Source organism: Hyperolius riggenbachi, chromosome 6 (genome assembly GCF_040937935.1).
Source record: "Hyperolius riggenbachi isolate aHypRig1 chromosome 6, aHypRig1.pri, whole genome shotgun sequence".
Taxonomy (NCBI): domain Eukaryota; kingdom Metazoa; phylum Chordata; class Amphibia; order Anura; family Hyperoliidae; genus Hyperolius; species Hyperolius riggenbachi.
This window is the reverse complement of record NC_090651.1, coordinates 275,259,379-275,283,955: the sequence shown is the minus strand read 5'-3', so window position 1 is coordinate 275,283,955 and position 24,577 is coordinate 275,259,379. Positions and strand designations below refer to the sequence as shown.

Below are 24,577 nucleotides of genomic sequence, written 5' to 3'. Positions count from 1 at the left end.
CATTGTTGTTTTTAATTGTTTTTAATCATCATGTCGCTTGAATCTAACAATAAAGATTTATTATTATCTAAGATTACTGTGGTTTGAACACTATTATTGATAGATACTAAGGGGACTACTGTTCTCCTTCTTATACAAATAACCGTCCAAATTATTGATAAAATAAGACTTGGACTATAGAACACAAAATGAAGATGCATAACGTACAATGATATGCTCTTTAATGCACTTGAGACAGGTAAGGAAAAACAATTTATTGCTCTTGCTCTTCTACGACTGAGTATCTAATCTTGCTTGATAGTTCCTTCAGCTTTTCAATCATCTTAATGGCATCTTCGGCTTTATGAGGCAATCCACCATGAACAATCTCTTTGTATTTTGTTGAAGGGTCTTCGTCCGTTTTTGCAGATTGTCCTCTGCCAGTTTCTTGCTGCTCCTCTGCCTCTAATTCTTTGTGAATTTTTTCAGCAAAGGGTTTAACCTTGTCAATTAGATTTTCCTGAAAAGATTTAAATTGTAGTTCGTGTTTTTTGAAGACAGCGGAAACCTGGCCTTGAAATTTTTGTAGTTGTTTACTAATTTCTTCAAATGTTTCCGTAAAGTAAGGTGCAAGCTCTTCTTTCAAGGACCATGTGTATTCTATTACTATTTGGTTATATTCCTTATAAAGGGGCAAGACCTCAGTTGAATAAGTTGGGTATTTTTCATGGATTTCTTTTTGCACCTCTGTCCGGATTTCAGAAATGGATTCACCAATTGCCTCCAATAGGTTGAAAGCATGTGTTAGAATTGATCCTGTTTTTGATAAATGCTTCCTATAATATGAAAACAAAAAAATCCATTAATAAAAGACAAAACATCTAATGTTGTTTTTTCCGGTAATAAAATTATGTTAGGAGAGTTTCATCTCAAAGGAAAATTTCTAAAGTAGGCAGCACATTTTTTTGAATTGTGCCACACTTGCCATTGAAGTCAATGGCATGCTCTGGAAACAGTTTTTTTTGCATTCGTAAGCATTGTGTTTTCACATTTTTTTCCATATTACAAAATTGAACAGCCATCTGCTTTTTTCTGCACATTGCCTGCGTTTGCAACTCTGTTGTATTTCACTGCAAAACGAAAATCCCAAATGAATGAGAGAAATCTCGTGTGGAAAAGATGAACAGAAACACGATCACATAGCAACAGAAAAACAAAAAGACACCAGCGAAATCACAAGGACAAGTGTGTGTCCTGCCTAAGAGATGAATTCGCTTAAAATAGATTTTCCATGAAAAGCTCTGTTTTTCAAATGGTGATTGACAGTTTGGGAAATTAAGATATAATTCCCAGACAGAAACAGAATTCACAAATACTTCATGTGAGAGGTAATAACAATTCCAACGCTTTTCTCCTGTCAGACTCAAAGTACTTGAGAGGCAGCCACTAGGGGTGCACTCAGTAGGCTGTAGCAGTGTTAAGGTGCGTACACACGCACGACAGCAGCCAACGACGGGTCCGTTGGCACCTCCCGTTGGGCAGGTTTTCAGCAGACTGTAGTGCGTGTGTACGCACTGTCGGCGGACTGATAAGGCTGTTCCTGAACGATCCGCTCGGCGGGAGGTGCCGACGGACCCGTCGTTGGCTTCTGTCGTGCGTGTGTACACACCTTTAGGGGGTCTTACCCGTGGACTCCTTCCTGAATAGGAAGAATCGAGATTTTAACCCTAGCCTCCTATGTCAGAGGCGGTGCCCTTAAAGGAAACATCAGGGAAAAGTAATAAAATGAGCTTTACTTACCTGGGGCTTTCTCCAGCCCCTGGCAGCCGACATGTATGTGTACACTGATCCTCTTAGTCCTGCGCGAACGCGGCTATCAATAACGTTAACGTGGTCTGGAGTAGTTCTGCGGAGGATGCTCCAGAGAACGTTAGCATGATTGAAAGAGGCTCTCGCGCAGGCGCAGTGGATGCCGACCTGGTAAAGTCGGCAACTGCAACGGACGGGATTGGCGAACACCAGAGCTGCAAGAAAGGGCATGTCGGCTGCCAGGGGCTGGAGGAAGCCCCAGATAAGTAAAGCTCATTTCATTACTTTTCCCTGATGTTTCCTTTAACCAGTACGCTATCCAGCCACTGCTGGTAGAGACTATACCATTTAGGAATTAGTGTATTTGTTATCCCTTATTTGTATGGATTCCTGAATTTTATGAATCTGCTTTGCCTTGAATTTTACAAACTGGAATTTCATGAGCAACTTCCTACAAATGTCAGATAGCCCTAGTCCCAGGGATGCACAGTGAAGGTCATCACAGGGAGAACTGATAAGCTTATTGGAGTCTACCTGAGCATTTATCGATGTCATGCATCTTCAGGTCGTACTGGTGGGTTGACTTGCAAGTGGGACAGAAGGTCAGATCCCCCATCACAAAGCACTGGTGATGGCCAATGCTGGGCTCCTCACCTCTTCTAGTGCTTCAAGATGGAACAGCAGCAATATGGGGCATTTATGTGCCATCTATATGCACCCTTAGGCTCAACACACACCATACAATCTTAGTTGTTCAATCTTACCACTTTCGTGTAGTATAAGAGCTTATCCAATCAATCATTCAAGGTATTTTCAATCTGTTGGCCCTTATACTACATAGATTTGGTAAATCTGTACAACCAAGATTGTCTGGTGTGTGTTGAGCTTTAGAGGGGGGCAAGCAAATAACCATCCACCAGGGATAGCATATTAATGGGCCCGATCCAATTCACTTTTTCACCTAAGCTTTCTCCTAGGTGATATTTTCACATCTTATATGTAGCCACTAACAAGTAAGAAAATACTCAGAATCATTTTGACAGTACTGTTCACCTACTTTTTGGTGCTTTTTCAATTGCAGAGTGCTGAATAGTTATGTTAAACAGAAGATGGAAAATTATTTATTAGGAGAAAACTTAAGGCAGCCATATACTTGTCGACTGCCACCAGATCGACCAACAGATAGATCCCTCTATCTGAAGAGAAGATGCCGAAAGAAGTGAGAGACTGCAGGGACCCGGGGACTCGTGCCAGCTGGACAGGTAATGCATTGCTGCATCGGTCGTCGCCGTATCGAACGCTGCTAACGACACGCTCCCAACCCGCCGGCAATCGAGCGAAATTTTCCACCTGGGCAGATCGAAGGAATCGATAAATTTCAGATAGAAATCGGTCGATCGTGTCGCGTTTGCGTTATCAATTTCACAGCAGACTTGATCACAGTGATCAAATCTGCTGTCTATCTGGCGGAAAATCGTGTTAGTGTATGGGCACCTTTAGGAGAAGAAGTGAATTGGAGCAGGCCCAATCAGTTAAAATAAAGAGGCTATTGGTCATGGTCATATAACTTCTTTCCCCCAAGCTTTCTCCTAGGTGATATTTTAACACCTTATCAATAAAATACCTTTAAAGCCACCAACAAGCAAGAAAATACTCTAAATTTTTGTCACAGTACTTTTTTTTTACCTACTTTTTAGTATGTTTTCGATTGCAAAGTGCTAAAAGGCCATTTTAAACTGAAAATGAAAAATTATCTCCTAGGAGAGGGAATAAGGGCCTTTGTCTTTGATTGAAATGTTTTCAGGGGTCCTATCTTTTCTTTCCACTTTTTTCATTCTTTTTTTTTTTTCTGGCTCCCAGTGTGATTTCAGTTCTTTTGACACAACTGATTCTAATTATAAAGTACCGTATACACTCGCATATAAGCCGACCCCCCAACTTTTCCATGAAAAACCAGGGAAAAATGATTGACCCCCATATAAGCCGGGGGCAGGAAATGCTGGCCGCGTGATCCCCCCAGTGTGTTCCAGTATAGCTAGTATAGTGCCCAGTAAGGGTAGGTAGTGCCCCAGTATAGCTAGTATAGTGCCCAGTATAGCTAGTATAGTGCCCAGTTTAGCCAGTATAGTGCCCAGTATAGGTAGGTAGTGCCCCAGTATAGCTAGTATAGTGCCCAGTATAGCTAGTATAGTGCCCCAGTATAGCTAGTATAGTGCCCAGTTTAGCTAGTAAAGTGCCCAGTTTAGCTAGTATAGTTCCCAGTATAGCTAGTATAGTGCCCCAGTATAGGTAGGTAGTGCCCCAGTATAGGTAGGTAGTGCCCAGTTTAGCCAGTATAGTGCCCAGTATAGGTAGGTAGTGCCCCAGTATAGCCAGTATAGTGCCCAGTTTAGCTAGTATAATTCCCAGTATAGCTAGTATAATGCCCCAGTATAGGTAGGTAGTGCCCCAGTATAGGTAGGTAGTGCCCCAGTATAGGTAGGTAGTGCCCCAGTATAGCTAGTAAAGTGCCCAGTTTAGCTAGTATAATACCCAGTATAGCTAGTATAGTGCCCCAGTATAGGTAGGTAGTGCCCCAGTATAGGTAGGTAGTGCCCCATTATAGGTAGGTAGTGCCCCAGTATAGCTAGTAAAGTGCCCAGTTTAGCTAGTAAAGTGCCCAGTTTAGCTAGTATAGTGCCCAGTTTAGCTAGTATAGTACCCAGTGTAGGTAGGTAGTGGCCAGTATAGTGCCCTGCTCGCCCCACTCCCGCCGCCGCTGCTGCTGCTATTACCTGCAGCGGCTTCCTCTTCCCCGGCGCTTCCTCTTCCCCGCTCTGCGCTCTCATGCCCGTATGAAGAGATCACAGCAGCGCGCCCGGCGCTGCTGCTGTGACGATGCAGGGGGCAGGAAAGAGCGCGGCTCCCTGTAGCGGCGATCTGTATCGCCGTTACCAGGGGAACCGCTCGTTCCTGCCCCCTGCATCGTCACAGCAGCACCGCCGGGCGCGCTGCTGTGATCTCTTCATACGGGCATGAGAGAGCAGAGCGGGGAAGAGGAAGCACCGGGGAAGAGGAAGCCGCTGCAGGTAATAGCAGCGGCGGCGGGAGGGGATAGCGGGGGCCGCGGACCACGGACCACCAGGGAAGACTCGCATACAAGCCGACCCCCCAACTTTTGACCCCCTTTTTGGGGGTCAAAAATTCGGCTTGTATGCGAGTATATACGGTAATTTAAAGTGGATTTTAGTCTGGGGGACATGTACATTTGTATGTATGTATTTAAAATGTAACCATTATTTTGCAATAGTTGTCCTTTAAGCATGGCATTATTTCATTTGTACAGCTCTGTTTGCTCTCTAGGGGTTTGGACATCCAGATGATGGTCTTGGTAATGTAAACATGATGTCCCTCGAAATAGCTTCTAAAAAGAAGGACAAGGAGGAGGTAACACAGATAAAGAAGGAGGAGGGTGTTCGAGTGGGAAAGTTGGGCATCGCTCACGGTAGTACCATACATTCAGTCGATGTACCCCCTGCAGTTTGCAGCTCAGCTGCCAACAGAATGCTGAGGAGGAAGAAAGGAAGATTGGTTGCCTAATACTGGAGTGCACCTTTATCTATGGAAAACTATAAGGGGTATATCTAGCTACCTAAAACCTATGTTTTAGGAAGTAGATGAAATTAACTATATGAAGGTCAGGGCCTTTTTTTAGGCATAGGCAAACCAGGCAGATGCCTACGGTGACACCTGTAGGAGGGGCACCACAGAGCTATTCTAAGTAGTCTGTGCTTCATAATATTCTTATACACAACTGCTAGCTCCGTTAAGAATGAGTTAAATTGTAATTTTAACACCTAAATGGATACTGCTGATTAGTCATGAAAAGCATAACAATCATGTTGTAAGTGCTATTAATACACTCATTAAGCAATGATTGTTTTAAATTTGGTCTGTTTTGAGTGTTTCAACCTTTCTGGATTTCCAGGATAATATTCTAACCTGAATATATTTAGGATATACATAAACAGTATAATATTTTTATAAAGTGGCAACACACCTCTCATAACTATTATTGGAAGGGTTTCTTATGTCAGTGGATTTGGGCTGGTGAGGTTTAATTGACCTGGTAGTTATTTTGGTATTGTTTATAGGCTTATTTTGAAAAACAGCATCATTTCTGTATATAACCTCCTCAATCAATTTGCCATTGTGACCAGCAAACTACCGTATTTTTGAACTATAAGACGCTCCTGACCATGAGACGCACCTAGGTTTAGAGGACAAAAAACAGGGGAAGAAATATATACTAAACCTGGTGCATCCATGGTAAAGGGGCATCTTGTGGATTATGCCCCCTTTGTACCTCTTGTGTCTCCCTGTGTCCTCCTCTGTCCCCCTTGTGTCCTCCTGTGTGCCCCATGTGCCCGCCTCTGTCTTCCTTGTGTCCTCCTCTAATCCCGGTTGTGTCTCCCTTTTGTCCTCATCTATGCCCCTTTGTGTCCCCCTTGTGTCCTCCTCTATGCCTGTTTGTGTCCCCCTTGAGTCCTCCTCTATGCCCCTTTGTGTCCAGTTTGTCCCCCAGTGTCCCCCTCTGTATGGGCACAGTACAAGGAGTTCCCGACATTGCGGTGGGTTGGAGGTTTGTATTGGCAGTCATTCACAAGTCAGGAGCTCCCTGCATTCAGATTACAAGACGCAGTGACTTTTTCCCCACTCTTGGGGGAGAAAAAGTGAGTCTTATAGTCCAATAAATACAGTAATTAATGTAGGGTGTGATCTTCCTATTCACAAAATTGGAGGAGGCAAAAGGTGCCTTGCCCAGTGCACCAACATATCCAAAAACTGTCCCGGTGATGGTAGTGATTTGAAATGATCATCTTACAGCTTTTCCTGGGGGTCCTCATGGTACAGTGCTGCTGCTGACTCTGCTCCAACCAAATAAAAGTCACGGAAAAGGTTTTTTGCGCTCTCTCTTACTCCAGGCTTTTTAGGTTGGGGACTTTGGGGTTCGTCTTGCTGGACAATAGAATAGCCTTGAATGCCTTAAAGACAGAAGTAATGATTTGTTAGTTCATACACAACCACAGTTACATGCACAGCAGCAAAATGCTTTTTTAAAATTTTAAGAAATCCACAATCAATTACTTTCATCTACAAATGCCAACAAAATGATCACTAAATTCTGAAAATGTTCTCTTTGAGAATTAACATACAGGTCAAGTAAGGGCTGGTACATTTGCAAGAAGCAAAGAGACAAAACGCACTCTTAGGGCTCTCGCCATTTAGCTGCACAATAGCTGGGGTTAATGGACCACTGACGAGAAAAAATAGGCAGTTAAAATCTGCCAGAACTGACTGGTTTTGGGCCAGTCCATCTCCTCATAGGGAATTCTCAGGGTTTTTTTTGCTTTAAACAGCATTTCCTGAACAGCAGTTTAACTGCCAAAACTGTAAGATACCAGCCAGCCTCCCTACTCACTTGCACACTATTTTGTCAGTTAGACTTTGCAACTGCTGTTCAGGAAATGCTGTTGAAAACAAAGAAAACCCTGAGAATCCCCCCGAGGAAATGGTCTGGTCCAAAACCTGTCGGTTCTGTCAGATTTTAACTGACTGCTTTTTTCGCAATAGTGGTCCTTTAAGCGGGTGCAAAATAATGCAACTGAATGCTAGCGTTTGTAGCCACAAGCATGTCAGCGGTTGATATGCGGAGCGATTACTGACTGGTAATAAAAACCCTGCATCTCACATCCAGGGCTGGCTGCCGCACGCTCAAATGCACATGCAAAGATGGCCGCAAGTGCTGGATGCTTCCTGCAGGCTGCAAGAACCCCGCACTTAAAGGTAACCTTAACTGAGAGTGATATGGATGTTTCCTATTAAACAATACCAGTTGCCTGGCAATTAATGGTTTTAACTCACCTAGGGCTTTTTGCAGCCCCCTGGAGTCGTCCTGTGCCCACAACGTCCTCCTAATACTCTCCAGCCAGCAGTGGCAACTCCTGCAATGATGGCCCATCGCCGCCAGTCACCAGGTACTGCGCATGTGTGGCCTGGAGCTGTGCACACCCTGATCACGCTCCCACATGCACAGTACCGATTTTTGCAGGCCGCACATGCGCAGTAGCGGGCGACTGGCGGCGACAGGCCACCTTTATGGGGGGTTGCTGCTGCTGGCCGGAGGGAATCAGAAGGATGCCGTGGGCACAGGATGACTCCAGGGAGCTGCAAGAAGCCCCAGGCAATTAAATTTTTTTTTTTAAAAGAAACACTATTAAACCAAGTTCTAAAATTACAATGTACAAATAATGTCTAAGTAGCTGTGTAAACATTTTCCTACTTTTCATGTTAAATATCATGTTAAATATCAGAGGCAAAAGCTTTAATTCATTGTGTGTATTATTTAGCTCTATTGGAACAAATCATTCACAAAAAGGATGTCTGCTTCAATGCACAGCCAGTGGTGTTTTTTTGCATATCAGCCTACAGAGTATTTTCCCCTGAAAGCAAAAAAAAGTATGAAAAGCTGTGGTGTCACACACAATTATAAATGTTTATAACAAGTTACATTTTCTCTGCTCTCTGCAGACAGTTTAGTCAGAGACACAGGATACAGGCAGCTGCTGAGAGCTTTCTCAAACACAGGCTTAACAGATGTAGAGTGAGGGTATTCCCCCTCCCCTCATGATTCACTCAGCCGTCAGATTTTGGCAGACTTGCCGTCAGTTAAGAGTGAAAGGAATTTAATACAGTAAACAAAAGAGATAAGCAAGTGAAATGTATACATCATTATTTACCAGCACTTCAGGAACTCTCAATCCTAGGTTAAAAAACATGTTAAAGAGTAACTGTTAGGCATAAAATACAAAATCAATTCTCTATTGCAGGCTGTTACATGGGTAAAAAGGATGCTAACCAGGCAATTCAAAGTTTAAAATCAATCTTACTTTTTTTCCAAATAGGTTTTCTCTCCCCATGCCCCCAGGCTCTAACTTCGTACACAGATGCTAAAGAGAAGTGACATGGCATGCTGAATCAGCCTGATTGGCTGAAGCCTCTGTCACTCACCTCTCTCCTCTCTGATTGGTCGCCTGGTCTCCCCTTCACTGTGGTGGTGGTCACAGCCGCTGCTAGGGCGCATTGAGGGGGGCCAGAGGCTATCTCCTGTCACTGTCCTTGGCCCCCCTCCTCCAGTGTCATGTCTGCCTCCTTTCTGCACTCCTGCCACATCTGCCACCTGCCTCATTCCCCCTCCTCCCCGCGCTGCACATTGGGGAAGGATAAAAGTGGCGCACAGAGACTCACCTAAAAATGGTTCCAGGAGTTGCAGTTCCCTTCTATACTCTCTGCACTACCGCTGGCGGTAGTGCAGAGAATAGATGGGAACGGCAGCACTTGGATCCATTAGTAGGTGAGTCTGTGCCTGCTGCATTTATTCCTCACCGCTGTGCTCGGGGAGAAGGGGGATGCAGGGGGAGGGGGGTAGGCACTATGGCAAAAAATGTTAAAATTTAAGCAAGGTGTAAACATACACAAATAAGAAGTACATTTTTTTCTAGCGTAAAATGAGCCATAAATACTTTTCTCCTATGTTGCTGTCGCTTAAAGTAGGTAGTAAATCTGACAAAATGACAGGTTTTGGACTAGTCCATCTCTTCATAGGAGATTTTCAGGGATTTCTTTTCAAAAGTACTTAGTGAATGACAATTGATCTGTCCAACTGCCAAAAAACTACATTGAAATAGGGCCAATCTAACACATTCTCATCTGTTCTGGTCATCTATTTCAACAAAATACTCAATTTGAAATGATGACCAGTAGCCAACAATGAGCTGAGTTTTCCAACACTTGTTTTTTTCAGATCTGCCCATAGTCTGTTCACTACCAGGTATCTAATTGATCGAGTTACTACTTACTACTTTTAGATAATTTATTGATAAGAAGCTTGATCCGTAGCAATGGTCAATTTTTGGTTTGCAATTGCGACAGACCATTGCTTGATCCGTGGCAATGGTCAAGACTTATGGTTTCCTTAAAGGACAACTGAAATGAAAAGTATATGGAGGCTGCAATATTTATTTCCTGTTAACAATACATACAAAAACAAACATGCAACTAATCTTGTCAGGTCTGACAATAATGTCAGAAACTCCTGATCTGCTGCAAGCTTGTTCAGGGTCAACGGCTAAAGGTATTAGAGGCAGAGGGTCAGCAGTATATGTAGGCAACTGGTATTACTTAAATGGAAATGAATATGGCAGCCTCCATATCCCTCTCGCTTTAGTTGTCCTTTAAGACATTTTTGTTTTAAGTTGAATTGATTAAACTATCCAATTGAGTAGAAAACAAAAATTGTGGTTGCCATATGTAGGCACCTTAAAGGGTGATTCTGTTACCTTTGAGGCTGTCTGTTTTACAATTTGTATAATTATTTTTCTGTCACATTCAAGGTGCTGGAGAAAAATAATTGACAAAGCAGTGAAAGGCTAGGTTCACAGTGGTTGTTGTGTTGCATTCCCTGTGACAGCAGGAATGCAATGCAATGGACCAGGAAATCGCGCATTGCATCGTATACAGTAAAGTACAGTACAGTGAAGTACAGTACAGCGAAGCATACAGTCAATGAAAGGTATGCTTCACTATCACTGCTAGCACACGCGTTTTGCAGAGTAACGCACTGCATTACAATGCCGCGTGGCACTATTCCGCATTGTGACCATCACCTATTGCATTGCAGAGCAGCAAGCAACGTTACAATGCATCTCTAAGGCCACACCGCAATGCTTCACTGTGAACATAGCCAAAAGTGAAAAATTGAAATTTTTACAACAATTCTGCATGGGAAAATATCTTCGTGGTGCATGTAGAGCAGGACAGCGGTGGGAGGACTCTTCAGTAAGGTTTCATTGATATTGATATAGAACAGTGTTTCTCAACATTTTATTGGCATGTACCCCCTATAAAACCCTGCACTCACCAAGTACCCCCTGGCATAGTAAATGTTATCACAGGTACCCCTTGACAAATATGTATTTAATCATAGTACATGATAATTGGTTCTAAACAATTTCCAAGCATTTACTATTGCTTTTAATTAGCTAAAATACAAATTTGGTGTTGTTTAAATAAGATGTATCATCTTCTCAAACTCTAAATTTGTTATTCTTGGTTAAGTATATCAAGCCTGAGTACCCCCTGGAACCAGCAAAGTGCCCCCTGGGGTACGCGTACCACGCGTTGAGAACCTAGGATATAGAATATATACAAATAGTGAAACTACATCTCTGATCAGCTCTATCAGTGAATGACAACATCTCATACCTATACATAGGAGCAACAGCAATGCCAGGGATTTCATGGTGAGAAGAACCTCTGTAACCTGTAACAAGAAGATATTTACTAAAAGACAGTTACTGAGAAGTAGATCCCCTCCTGTCTCTAATTTGCTTATCTTGCATCTTATACTGCAGAGAATGTCTTTTACATCCACTCAAATCCAAAGTTGCTAAATATGAATGAATCAGAGTTAGATCTTCTTTTCGTCTATTTTACAAAATGAGTTGACTAAAACACATCAGAACTACAGCCAGGGGTGATATAAAATTCCAGCCAGGGCACTACCTACATGGAGTTTGTATGTTCTCCCTGTGTCTGCCTGGATTTCATTTAGGCACGTCGATTTCCTCCCACATCCTAAAAACATACGTATGAGTTAATTGGCTCGCCCCCTAAATTGTCCCTAGACTATGATACATACACTACATGATACATATATAGACATACTGGGCCATATATTTACTTTTTTCACTGAGTTTTCTCCTAGGTGATATTTTTACTCCTTGTTACAATATGCTTTGTAGGCCACCAGCAAGCAAGTCAATACTTGAATTATTTTTGATAGTTCTTTTTCACTACCTTTTGGGAACCTTTTCAATTGTAAAATGTTGAAAAAGTGATTTAAGAAAATATCAAAATTATCTCCTGGGGGATAACTCAGGAGAAAAAGTTAATTGCATATGGGATACTGTATGATTGTGGTAGGGATTAGATTGGGAGCCCCTCACAGTTAAGGGACAAGACAATATACTCTGTACATTGCTGTGGAAGATGTTGGCGCTATATAAATACTAAATAATAATGTCAATGATTCATAGGAAACCATATAACTCCATAATTTCAGATAATTAGTAAAGATGCATGACATAATTAGTTTGATAAGTGACATAATAACAGAAGTTATATGAAAATGAACTAAACAGTTAACTAGAAATACTAAAAGGAAAACCAGAACAATTCCAGGATTTATATTAAGATAATTGGAATAAGGGGAAAAAAACATTAATGAAAAGAATTATGTGTTCTATGTGTAGACCATTCTGCATAGTCAAAAGATTTGTAACTAGAAGAGGAAATGACATGGGTCAATCTATCAATCTCTAACACCAAGTCCAGCCTCTGCTCAAATTGGATGACAAGAAGGGTTAAAAATGTTCAATAAAGGAGAGCTTGAGATGGGGTACAGGAAATAGAAATAGAATTGGCTTTGTTGAAAATATCCCAAACATTTTCAACAAAGGCCTGTGCAATTATACAGTCCCCCAAACAATGTAAAAAACTTTCAATGGAGCTACAACCCCTACAGCTCCTTTCACAAGGGGGCGCTATGTCGCTTTCCGCCGCCGTTCGTTTGTTGCTCCCCCGTCGCAGTACGCATCAGTCTTTATGAAACTGGCCACACTACCCGCGGTGCAACATCTGACGATGTATAGGTGGCACAGATTCCATACCACTTGGCACCAATTGCATCAGAGTTGATGGCAGCACAACAATCCCCCCTCCCTCCGCCGTGGCTGCTTGGCCAACAATCTGCCTGGTGGATCGCTTAGGCCAAGCGACAACTGAGAGCATTGTTCTCATCACTGGTCTAGCGCAGCACTGTACAGGGGACAGCCCTGTTACTTAGCAGTCCCTCTGATTGGCTCACATTCTAATCCCTCCCATAGGATGATGCCTGTGAGAGTGGAGCTTAGTGTATGGATCGCAATCTAGAGCCAATGTGGGAGGAGGGGGGGACATTTAACTCTAAAAATCACAGCAGCAATCAGGTACCACAAAAACACTGCTATATTTATGGGAAGAAAAGGAGGTAAAATTCATTTGGGTGGTAAGTTGTAGGCCGAGCAATAAACTGTTAAAGTGGCGAAGTGCTGAAATGCAAAAAATCGCTTGGTCACTAGGGGGGTATAAACCTGTGGTCCTCATGAAGCTAAACACATAAAGCACTCTATGAAAAGTTTGACATCTATGCATAGTGTCCAAAAATATTTTGTATTCTAGTATCAAACATGAGATAATTATGATAATAGGTGAAGTAGAGATCTTACCTGTCAGGGAAGAAGTGTTCCTGTGCTTATCGTTCGGACATTTTTATATGCTCTGCTCACCCTCCTCTTGATGGGCAAAAGTCCAGTGAGATAAAAAGACAGAGAAGTGGGATGTGCAGTCATAACTGAACAATGTGGGGGAATAGAAGGAGCTACAAATGAGAGGCACTATCCATCTGTAGTTAGTAAATGTAATAATTGACCATATATTTAATGACATACAAGAAGTCTGGGGGAAATAATGCCTTGCTCATCTTTGAACATAATTCTGTAGTAGATGTATTGAATATTTCCAAATTTCCAGTAATTCTGCTTACCAAGCTCTTTGTGTGTTGACCGAGGGCAAGTACAGGGTCATGGTCTAGCAAAGCAATTATTGGCACTCTTCCAGCTGTCCAGGTTAATCAGTACAAAGTAAATGTTTGGTATTTCCAAAGAAGCAGAAGAACTGTTTATTTCAGCTGCTTGATGAATGTCAACAGCGGGGGACAGAGATCAGCCATTGCTGACCCTTTACTATGACGGGTTCATCCAGAAACCATGGTCTGAGCATTCAATTACCGTATGGGCTGTGCTGTACAGAGTGCATCATCTCCACAGGAGAGGGTTTTCCTGTTCAAAACGGCCACCAGGGGCGCTCCTGCAGGGTTTCCAGGCCCCCTACCGCTCCTCCCGCCTCCCTGCATGCTGGGAGAATCAATCTCTCTTTCCAGCATCATAATCCAGAGGTCACGAAAGTGAAAGTGGGCCAGTGTGGCTTTTTTTCGGCGGCTACCTAATTCCGCTCAGCCCCCCGGATCAGGTAGCCTAATTTTTTTTTAATCTTATGAGCCCACCTCAGGCTCTCTTTAAAGGACAACTCAAGTGAGAAGAATATGAAGTTGCCTGGCAGCCCTACTGATCTATTTGGCTGCACTGCAGTAATGTCTGGATTACACCAGAAAAAAAGCATGCAGCTTATCTTGTCAGATTTGACAATAATAGAAACACCTGATCTCCTGCCTGCTTATTCAGGGTCTATGGCTATAAGTATTAGAGGCAGAGGATTAAAATGAAATAAATATGGCAGCCTCCATATCCCTCTTGTTACAGTTGTCCTTTAAATCAGGGGTCCCCAACCACCAGGCCGCGGCCCACTGCCGTTCCGTTGGCAGTTTCCAGCTGGGCCGCGGCGGGTCTGTCATCTTGGCCCTATATGGGACACTATACTAGCCATGCTGGGCACTATACTAGCTATAGCTGGGCACTGTACTAGCCATGCTGGGGCACTATACTAGCCATGCTGGGGCACTATACTAGCCATGCTGGGCACTATACTAGCCATGCTGGGCACTATACTAGCCATGCTGGGGCACTATACTAGCCATGCTGGGGCACTATACAAGCCATGCTGGGGCACTATACTAGCCATGCTGGGACACTATACTAGCCATGCTGGGCACTATACTAGCTATAGCTGGGCACTGTACTAGCCATGCTGGGCACTATACTAGCCATGCTGGGGCACTATACTAGCCATGCTGGGGCACTATACTAGCCATACTGGGGTAACCATACTAGCTATGCTGGGCACTTTACTAGCCATACTGGGGCACTATACTAGCTATACTGGGGTAACTATACTAGCCTAGCCATGCTGGGCACTTTACTAGCCTTACTGGGCACTTTACTAGCTATACTGGGGCACTACCTACCCATACTGGACACTATATTAGCTATACTGGGCGCTATACTAGGGCACTACCGACCCATACTGGGACTATACTAGCTATACTGGTCACAATACTAGCTATACTGGGGCACTATACTAGCTACACTGGGGTAACTATACTAGCCATACTGGGGCAACTAAACTCCCTATACTGAGGCAACTATGCTAGCTATGCCGCCGCACCCCAGCCCCTCCCCCCCGTAACCCGCTGCGCACGACACTGTCCACTAGGTCGCGCGCGCAATAACCCCCCCCCCCTCCCCCCGCCGGGCCTCGGAGAAAAATTTGGTCAGTAAGTGGTCCCCGGGCCGGAAAAGGTTGGGGACCCCTGCTTTAACCACTTGCCGACCGCACGCTTATACCGTGCGTCGGCAAAGTGGCAGCTGCAGGACCAGCGACGCAGTACTGCGTCGCCAGCTGCAGGCTGATTAATTAGGAAGCAGCCGCTCGCGCGAGCGGCTGCTTCCTGTCAAATCACGGCGGGGGGCTCCGTGAATAGCCTGCGGGCCGCCGATGGCGGCTCGCAGGCTAAATGTAAACACAAGCGGAAATAATCCGCTTTGTTTACATTGAACGGCGCTGCTGCGCAGCAGCGCCGTAAGGCAGATAGGCGATCCCCGGCCAATCAGCGGCCGGGGATCGCCGCCATGTGACAGAGGACGTCCTGTCACTGGCTGCACAGGACGGATAGCGTCCTGTGCAGCCCGGATCACTGGGGGGGCAGGTAGGAGAGGGAGGGGGAGGGAATGTCGCCGCGGAGGGGGGCTTTGAGGTGCCCCCCACCCCGCAACATGCCACCAGCAGGAGCGATCAGACCCCCCCTGCACATCATCCCCATAGGGGGGAAAAAAGGGGGGCGATCTGATCGCTCTGCGTGCCCTCTGATCTGTGCTGGGGGCTGCAGAGCCCACCCAGCACAGATCCCATCAAACAGCGCTGGTCCTTAAGGGGGGGTAAAGGGTGGGTCCTCAAGTGGTTAAATGGGTTAATTGGTCATCCTCAAAATATGCCTTAAAGAACTACTGTATGGGGGGTCGGGGGAAAATGAGTTGAACTTACCCGGGGCTTCTAATGGTCCCTAGCAGACACCCTGAGCCCGCGCAGCCACTCACCGATGCTCCGGGCCCCACCTCCAGTTCACTTCTGGAATTTCCGACTTTAAATTCGGAAAACCACTGTGCCTGCACAGCCGCGCCCTCCCTCCCGCTGACTTCACCAGGAGTGTATTACGCAGGCCCAGTATGGTCTGTGCCTGCGCAGTACACTTTTGGTGACATCAGCGGGAGCGAGGACACAGACATGCAGGTACAGTGGTTTTCCTACTTCAAAGTCGGAAATTCCAGAAATGAACTGGAGGCGGGGCCCGGAGCATCGGTGAGTGGCTGCGCCAGCACAGGATGTCTGTGGGGGACCACTAGAAGCCCTGGGTAAGTTCAACTCATTTTCCCCTGACACCCCTACAGTAGTCCTTAAAAGTGTACCCGAGGCAACATGTGACATGAGGGTTGATGCACCAAGCTGCATGGGTTAAGAAATCAACATGTGCACTGCTTTCACGTACCGGGTGCTCCTTTGATCTGGCGTGAGATGTGAAGGATCATATGTCAAAGCGCAGTGTCCTGCGCTGCTCTATGCCTGAATTACAGAGTTTCCCAATCTCTGCATCTCTCTCACTTCCTGGTATGCAGTGGCGTAGCTAAGGAGCTGTGGGCCCCGATGCAAGTTTTGCAATGGGCCCCCCCAACCACTCTATACATAACAATTGATATGGCGCACCAAAACCTGCAAATGGAAACTACAGTGTCAGAGGTACAAGAAGGGGATGGGAAACAGTTTGCTAATGATTACCACAATTAAAAGTACCTATAAAAGTTATTATTATGAGCACAGGATCAATAGAGAGCTAATACTGTAGTGGAGGGAGGGTCCTTCGGGCCCCTCTGGCCCAAGGGCCCTGATGCGGTCGCAACCTCTGCAACCCCTATTGCTACGCCCCTGCTGGTATGTTATGACAGCCAGCATCTGCTAGCACCTGATAATCCAGTCCTCTGTACAATCTGCTGAGAGAAATATCAGGAGTTTACAGAACGGAGCAGAGAGAAGAACTAAGTTTGGGTATGTTTTAATGCATTCACAGATAGAACAGCTCTTCTAGTTTCCACTCTTCAAGCTCTTCTAGCTTCCACTCCCCATCTCCTACAGCTGTCAGGCTGATCCCAGTGCTGTTAATTACTTTCTTATCTAAACTTACATTTATGAATGTTTTCTTTTTTGTTTTTTCTTGCTAGCCAGCAGTGATCTCTGCTTAACTCTTTCCTTGCTTATTTTAAGGTCTGTCTTTCAGATCCTTCAGCTATTAAAAAACAGGATAAAAGACAGGAAAAAAAGTGCTATTTGCTTCCCTTTCAGTGCTAAACTGTCACTGTTTAACACCTTAGCTGACATTACATCTATGCCAGCCTGTGCAGTTTGGGGTCCTTCTACTTTCCTCTAGCAGTAGAGCATTGTACTGTCTTAGCTATCGGCAGAAGCAGAAAGTTTTGAATCAGGACGATACCATTAACACTTAAAAGACTTAAAAGAAAGAGTAAGCTTTCTGCTAATAAGTAGAACAGAGTAACCAAGCAGCTCAGGGTGATCCAAACTATTAGGAAGTATAGGGGGATAAAAGGGACCAAAAAGTCCTCCTACTAAAAAAAGCAAAGCTTGGTGTATTTGCCTTCTTAAAATAGAAGGAAATCTGCAATAATTCAGCTATAAGTGAACATTTGTGGTTACCCACAATGCACTACTACTGAATAGGCAAATTATCCCTTTTCGCCCTTGGTAAGCCGAGCAAGCATCCAGAAACACTGGTGTATAGCAAGCCTATAGCTTTAAATTTTACACAGCCATACCAAACCCACATGTAGACAGCCTGTTTCAGACTTTTGGTCCTCATCAGTACATGGCAGGGATTGATAAGGCTGTATGAGATAGGGCTTGAACCAGTACAACAGAGTAACCAAGCAGCTCAGGGTGACCACAACTACTAGGAATGTATAGGGGGATAAAAGGGACCAAAAAGCCCTCCTACTAAAAAAAGCAAAGCTTGGTGTATTTTCCTTCTTAAAACAGCAGGAAATCTGCAATAATTCAGCTATAAGTGAACAAAACATTTGTGGTTACCCACAATGCACTACTACTGAATATGCAAATTATCCCTTTTCGTCCTTGGTAAGCCAAGCAAGCATCCAGAACCGCTGGTGTATCTCATACAGCCTTATCAATCCCTGCCATGTACTGATGAGGACCAAAAGTCCAAAACAGGCTGTCTACATGTGGGTTTGATATGGCTGTGTAAAATTTGAAGCTATAGGCTTGCTATACACCAGCGGTTCTGGATGCTTGCTTGGCTTGCCAAGGGCAAAAAGGGATAATTTGCATATTCAGTAGTAGTGCATTGTGGGTAACCACAAATGTTCACTTATAGCTGAATGATTGCAGATTTCCTTCTGTTTTAAGAAGGCAAATACACCAAGCTTTGCTAATAAGTAGAGGAGGGTGATCAAAAAGCACCCTGAAAAGAAAAAGCACAGAGACAACGGCAGCCCCAATGGAGCAGTATGTCACAAAAATTGGTGATAGGTAATGGTTGTGAAATTGTGGTAGTCACAATTTCAGACGAGCAACCAACCACCGCAGACAGGTGGAGATGAATAAACCTGACTCCACTCGGGTATCCATACTGGTTGACGCTCTTGGTACAAAATAATTAAATGGTCAAGGAAGTGGCTTAGCCACAACGAGTCAAATGGATCTCCCTATCAAAAGCGGGTGGAGAACACAAAAGGTGAAATAAACACACAAGATGTGATAAAACTTAGTTAAAAAGAGATAAAAAAGAGATGGGGTGGCTTACCTCAAAGAAGAAAAAATCATACAATAAATCATGAATTTTTAATATGCACTGGCAACGCTTTTCTGTGGGTCTGTGCCAACTTCTTGAGGCGGAATAAAGTGCCAAAGGGTGCTGTGAGCAAAAACTGAGGCACCTTTCTTTTTTGGCTCACAGCACCCTTTGGCACTTAATTTGGCTTGAGGAAGTGAACATATACCCACGAAAAAACCATTGCCAGTGCATATTAAACATTCATGATTTATCATGTGAATTTTCAATGAGAAAACGAGAGAGAACGCCGAGAGCCCAATATAGTGCAGTATGTACTGGATTGATGTGGGTAATGAAAGGCAAGTGTGTAAAGTTATACTCACAAAAATGTCAGAGGCGCTAGGCTGAGTCATAGATACTTGTTGCTGTATGCTCCATCCCCATTGCCTGATGAAGCGGGGCCACACCTGCAAGACGCGTTGTTTTCACCCTTCGGAGTGTATATATATCTATATATATAATAGAGTAAGTGCCTCAACCTTCAAGCAAGAAGAAGTAGCGCCCTGCCCCCAGGCCTGGTCGAAGCAAGAAGAAGGGGCTGGTCCAAGCAAGAAGAAGAAGTAGTGTCATATCAAACCAAGGGCAAAGAGGGATAATTTGCATATTCAGTAGCAGTGCATTGTGGGTAACCACAAATGTTCACTTATAGCTGAATTATTGCAGATTTGCTTCTGTTTTAAGAAGGCAAATTACACCAAGCTTTGCTTTTTTTAGTAGGAGGGCTTTTTGGTCTCTTTTATCCTCCTATACATTCTTAGTAGTTTTGGTCACCCTGAGCTGCTTGGTTACTCTGTTGTACTGGTCCAAGCCCTATCTCATACAGCCTTATCAATCCCTGCTATGTACTGATGCGCACCAAAAGTCAAACATTAAAAGCTATAGGCTTGCTATAACCAGTGGTTCTGGATGCTTGCTTAGCTTACTAAGGGTGAAAATGATTTATTTGCATATTTAGTAGCAGTGCATTGTGGGTAACCACAAATGTTCACTTATAGCTGAATTATTGCATATTATCTTCTGTTTTAGGAAGGCAAATTACACCAAGCTTTGCTTTTTTTAGTAGGAGGTCTTTTGGGTCCCTTTTATCCCCCTATACATTCCAAGTGGTTTGGGTCACCCTGAGCTGCTTGGTTACTCTGTTGTACTGGTCCAAGCTCTATCTCATACAGCCATATCAATCCTTGCCATGTACAGATGAAGACCAAAAGTCTGAAACAGACTGTCACATGTGGGTTTGATATGGCTGTGTAAAATTTAAAGCTATAGGTTTGCTATACACCAGTGGTTCTGGATGCTTGCTTGGCTTACTAAGGGTGAAAAGTAATTATTTGCATATTTAGTAGCAGTGCATTGTGGGTAACCACAAATGTTCACTTATAGATGAGTTATTGCATATTTCCTTCTGTTTTAGGAAGGCAAATTACACCAAGCTTTGCTTTTTTTAGTAGGAGGTCTTTTTGGTCCCTTTTATCCCCCTATACATTCCGAGTGGTTTGGGTCACCCTGAGCTGCTTGGTTACTCTGTTGTACTGGTTCAAGCCCTATCTCATACAGCCGTAGCAATACCTGCCATGTACTGATGAGGACCAAAAGTCTGAAACAGGCTGTCTATATGTGGGTTTGATATGACTGTGTAAAATTTAAAGCTGTATGCTTGCTATAGACCTGTGGCTCTGGATGCTTGCTTGGCTTACCAAGGCGGGAAAGGGGTAATTTGCATATTTAGTAGCAGTGCATTGTGGGTAACCACAAATGTTCACTTATAGCTGAATTATTGCAGATTTCCTTCTGTTTTAACCTGCTGGGCGGTCTGGACGAGCACAGCTCGTCCAGTACCGCCGGAGGCTGCCGCTCAGGCCCTGCTGGGCCGATTTGGCTGAAATAAAAAGCAGCACACGCAGCCGGCACTCTGCCAGCCGCGTGTGCTGCCTGATCGCCGCCGCTCTGCGGCGATTCGCCGCGAGCAGCGGCGAAAGAGGGCCCCCCTAGCCGCCTGAGCCCTGCGCAGCCGGAACAAAAAGTTCCGGCCAGCGCTAAGGGCTGGATCGGAGGCGGCTGACGTCACGACGTCGGCTGACGTCGATGACGTCACTCCGCTCGTCGCTATGGCGACGATATAAGCAAAACAAGGAAGGCCGCTCATTGCGGCCTTCCTTGTTTATTCTGGGCGCCGGAGGCGATCGGAAGATCGCCTCCGGAGCGCCCTCTAGTGGGCTTTCATGCAGCCAACTTTCAGTTGGCTGCATGAAATAGTTTTTTTTTTATTAAAAAAAAACCCTCCCGCAGCCTGCCTGGCGATCTTAATAGAACGCCAGGCAGGTTAAAAAGGCAAATTACACCAATACAGTGTGCGGCATTGCAGGAAGTGACGACAGTGGAATGCACGATGGAACATGGAAGAGGTGAGTCATCCCTGCCCACTGCCTCTTACTAATAGTGGCGGCTGCTACTGTGCTTAAGCAGGAGGGGAAGCGCGCATGGGGTTCCCGGGTGAGGGGGGGGGGGGGTTCCTGCTGAGCTTAAGCTGGAGGTAGTGCACACATGGGGGACCCAGTTGAGGGAGGGTCCAACCCCCCCTCCCCGCTGCTGTGCCCAATACCCCTTTCCTGCCCTCTACCCTCTTATGCGGCGTATGCTACGCCGCGGGTCGGCTAGTATATATATATATATATACATTTGCTTGCTACTTATATTTTTTTTACACCTCGGTTTATTTCCATATCATATGAATTTGTCTTCTTTGAGGTAAGCCACCTCATCTCTTTTCTTTTTTTATCTGTTTTTAACTAAAATTTATTACACCTTGGGTGCCTCTTTCCCCCTTCTGTGTTTCTGCTAATAAGCCTTCTTCAGACTTTGTTCCTGTATACTGACAATATGTTAGAGCACACAGCTATAGGTAGATTCAACATTCGAAAAAGATACATAGATTTTTTAGCAAATATAAAAAAAAATGACATTCAGATGCCATAATTACAACAGAACATCCGAAGAAGGCCTTGACAGGATGTTTGCTACTTACCTGTTCTCTGCTTTGGATGGGCTTCTCTTCATTGCTCTGCCCTGTCCCCCGTTTGTGACTCCTGCCCAGGTGGGCACAGCAGCCGAGAACGGGACAGTGTTATGCAGTCTTGACAACTACCAGTCATACATGAGCATCATTTTGCAAGAATGCATGCCCAGAACCAGGGCTGCTCATCCGGATTCCGGATATTCAAAGTTTTTTACGCTATCTGACCAGATTCGGATTCCGGATACCTGGGCCCAAATCCGGATAGCTATATGCGGATATTTGGCCGCATAATGTGGATATCCGTGGATATTGCAGATATCCGAATCTGAAATACTGTAACTAAGGCAGAGCTGGGACAAGGTCCTCCAGTACCCAAGGCTGAGACACCAAAGTGCGCCCCTTGATCCCTCCCACCCCAGCCATCACACACTGATTGCTATTAGACTTAGAGGCACTCCAGGGCCCCCAACACCTTAATCTCTAGTTATCTGGCGTGCAGTCACTGCCATGGATCCCCTTTTCTGATTTCTCTCTGCTTCAAACACAATAGAGGAATAATAGCTGAGCGAGTTGTGCCCCCCCCCCCCCCCTACACTGCGCCCAGAGGCTGGAGCCTCTCTTGCCTCTGTCTCGGCCCTGCCCTGAGCTAAGGAGATGTCGTCCTGGAGCCAATCAGAGGGCTCCCAGCAGAAGCCCTAGCAATCAATCACAGAGGGGAACCCTGGCCAGCCCCACCTGACCTTATTGAGCCAATTAGAGGGCTCTCAGCCTAAACCCTGGCACCCAATCACAGAAATGAACACTGGCCAGCCCCCCTGTATTATAAGGAGGGCTGCCATGATGAGACATATGCTCCAGTGCTGGTGGCATAGGAAGGGCTGTACACAGCTATAAACCTAAAGCTGTTCAGTGATTAACCCCTTTACTATCACTACACTATTGTTAAATCGTTAATTAGCTTGATTGATGTCATAGTGTGACAGTCAGAGTGTGTGCTCCAGTGCTGCTGGGCCTAGTAGCAAGGGCTGTAAACAGTGATAAGCTGTTCAGTGATTAACCCCTTCACTACTATCACTACACTATTGTTAAATCATTAATTAGCTTGATTGATGTCATTGTATGACAGTCAGAGTGTGTGCTGAAGTGCTGCTGGCCTAGCAGTGATAAACTGAAAGCTGTTCAGTGATTAACCCCTTCACTATCACTACACTATTGTTAAATCATTGATTAGCTTGATGTCATTTGTGTGACAGTCAGAGTGTGTGCTGCAGGCAGCTGCTATGTGTCTGTGTGTGTGCTTGTTTCCTGGAGGTGTGGTGGTGGAATCAGTTTTGAGAAAAGCAGTTGTTTGGAAGACCATAAAAGCTGTTAAACCACAGGAGGACTGTTACTTGGATTGGGACTCATTCATATGCTAATATTGGTGTTCATTCACTTTGAATGGTTGTGTATGCCCTACCTTCTCTGAAAAGTGTTGAAGACTGAATATTGAAGGAACAGCTCCAACTTAGGACCTGTGTGTTGGTACTATTTTTAACCTCTTGAGGACCATGGTGTTAAACCCCCCAAGTGACCAGGCAATTTTTTGTTTAATTGGCCACTGCAGCTTTAAGGACAAGCTGCAGGGCCGTACAACTCTGCACACAAGTGATCCCCCCCCTTTTCTCCCCACCAACAGAGATCTATGTTGGTGGGGCCTGATCGTCCCCCCTGTGTTTATTTTTTTTTAAATAAATATTTATTTGTGTCTTTTTAAATATTTTTTACTATTTTTTTTTATTTTTTTAACTAAATCCCCTCCCTCCCCCCAGCCGGCCAATCATGGCGATCGGCTGTCATAGGCTTCTGCCTGTGAGAGCCGATCGCTCTCTTCTCCCCTAGGGGGACAGCCGTGTCACACGGCTGTCCCCAGTACAGCGCTGCTGCTGATGGCACTTTCGCCGTGTAACAGTCTTCCGAGACTGAAGGCGGAGCTCAGCTCCGCCCACCAAGCAGGAGATGCGCGCGCAGCCTGCGTGCGATCTCCTGCTAAACAGAGCCCCAGGACTTTACGCCAATTGGCGTTAGGCGGTCCTGGGGCTGCCGCCGCGGCCACGCCCATCGGCGTGACGCGGTCAGCAAAAGGTTAAAGGTTTAGGTTGTAGCGCTTGTCTCTACTTGGAAAAGTATGGTACTCCAGTCAAGTGAATGGAACTGTGGATCAGCCCCTTATGGTTAGAACAGTACAGCAATCATAGCACCAATTGCTATATCGTAAAATGTGATCACTCTTTAATAAACGGCTTAGAGAGAAACCGTAACCAAGGATTGAACTTCATCCCAATCAGTAGCTGACACCTTTTATCCCCTTTCCCATGATAAATCTTTTACTTTTCTCAAATGGATCATCAGGAGGCTTTGTATGGCTGAAATTGGGGTGAAACCCCTCCCACAGTGTGATGTCAGCACTAGGGTGCTGACATTACGCTGTGGGAGCCTTGTTGCATTGTGAGAAGTGACAGCTGTTTCTAAATGCCAAAAAAGCAGCACCCCCTTCCACAGACGTCACCTGCCAGCAGTAAAGAGGTTGCCATGTGATAAATGTCAAAATGTAAATCGGGGAGAGGAAAAATTTTACAATGAGCAAACACTGACAAAATCATTTATAAATAACTATTGTAAAAATGAAGCACTTTTTCCATTACATTGTTTTCACTGGAGTTCCTCTTTAACAAGATTCTCATGAGATTGGCAGCCAATTTGGCCATGATATACGATGGATTGAGAGT

General features: G+C 44.8%; 1 protein-coding gene across 1 annotated transcript; it reads right to left on the bottom strand.

Moving 5' to 3' along the window:
- Positions 1–204: 204 nt before the first annotated feature.
- LOC137521538 (apolipoprotein A-I-like) lies at positions 205–11,191 on the bottom strand. Its single transcript, XM_068240919.1, has 3 exons — positions 11,092–11,191; positions 6,653–6,812; positions 205–815 (listed from the first exon to the last, which is right to left on the bottom strand). Exons 1-3 carry the CDS (start codon positions 11,126–11,128, stop codon positions 254–256), a joined length of 759 nt encoding a protein of 252 aa, XP_068097020.1. The 5' UTR covers positions 11,129–11,191; the 3' UTR covers positions 205–253.
- Between the last annotated feature and the right edge of the window lie 13,386 nt (positions 11,192–24,577).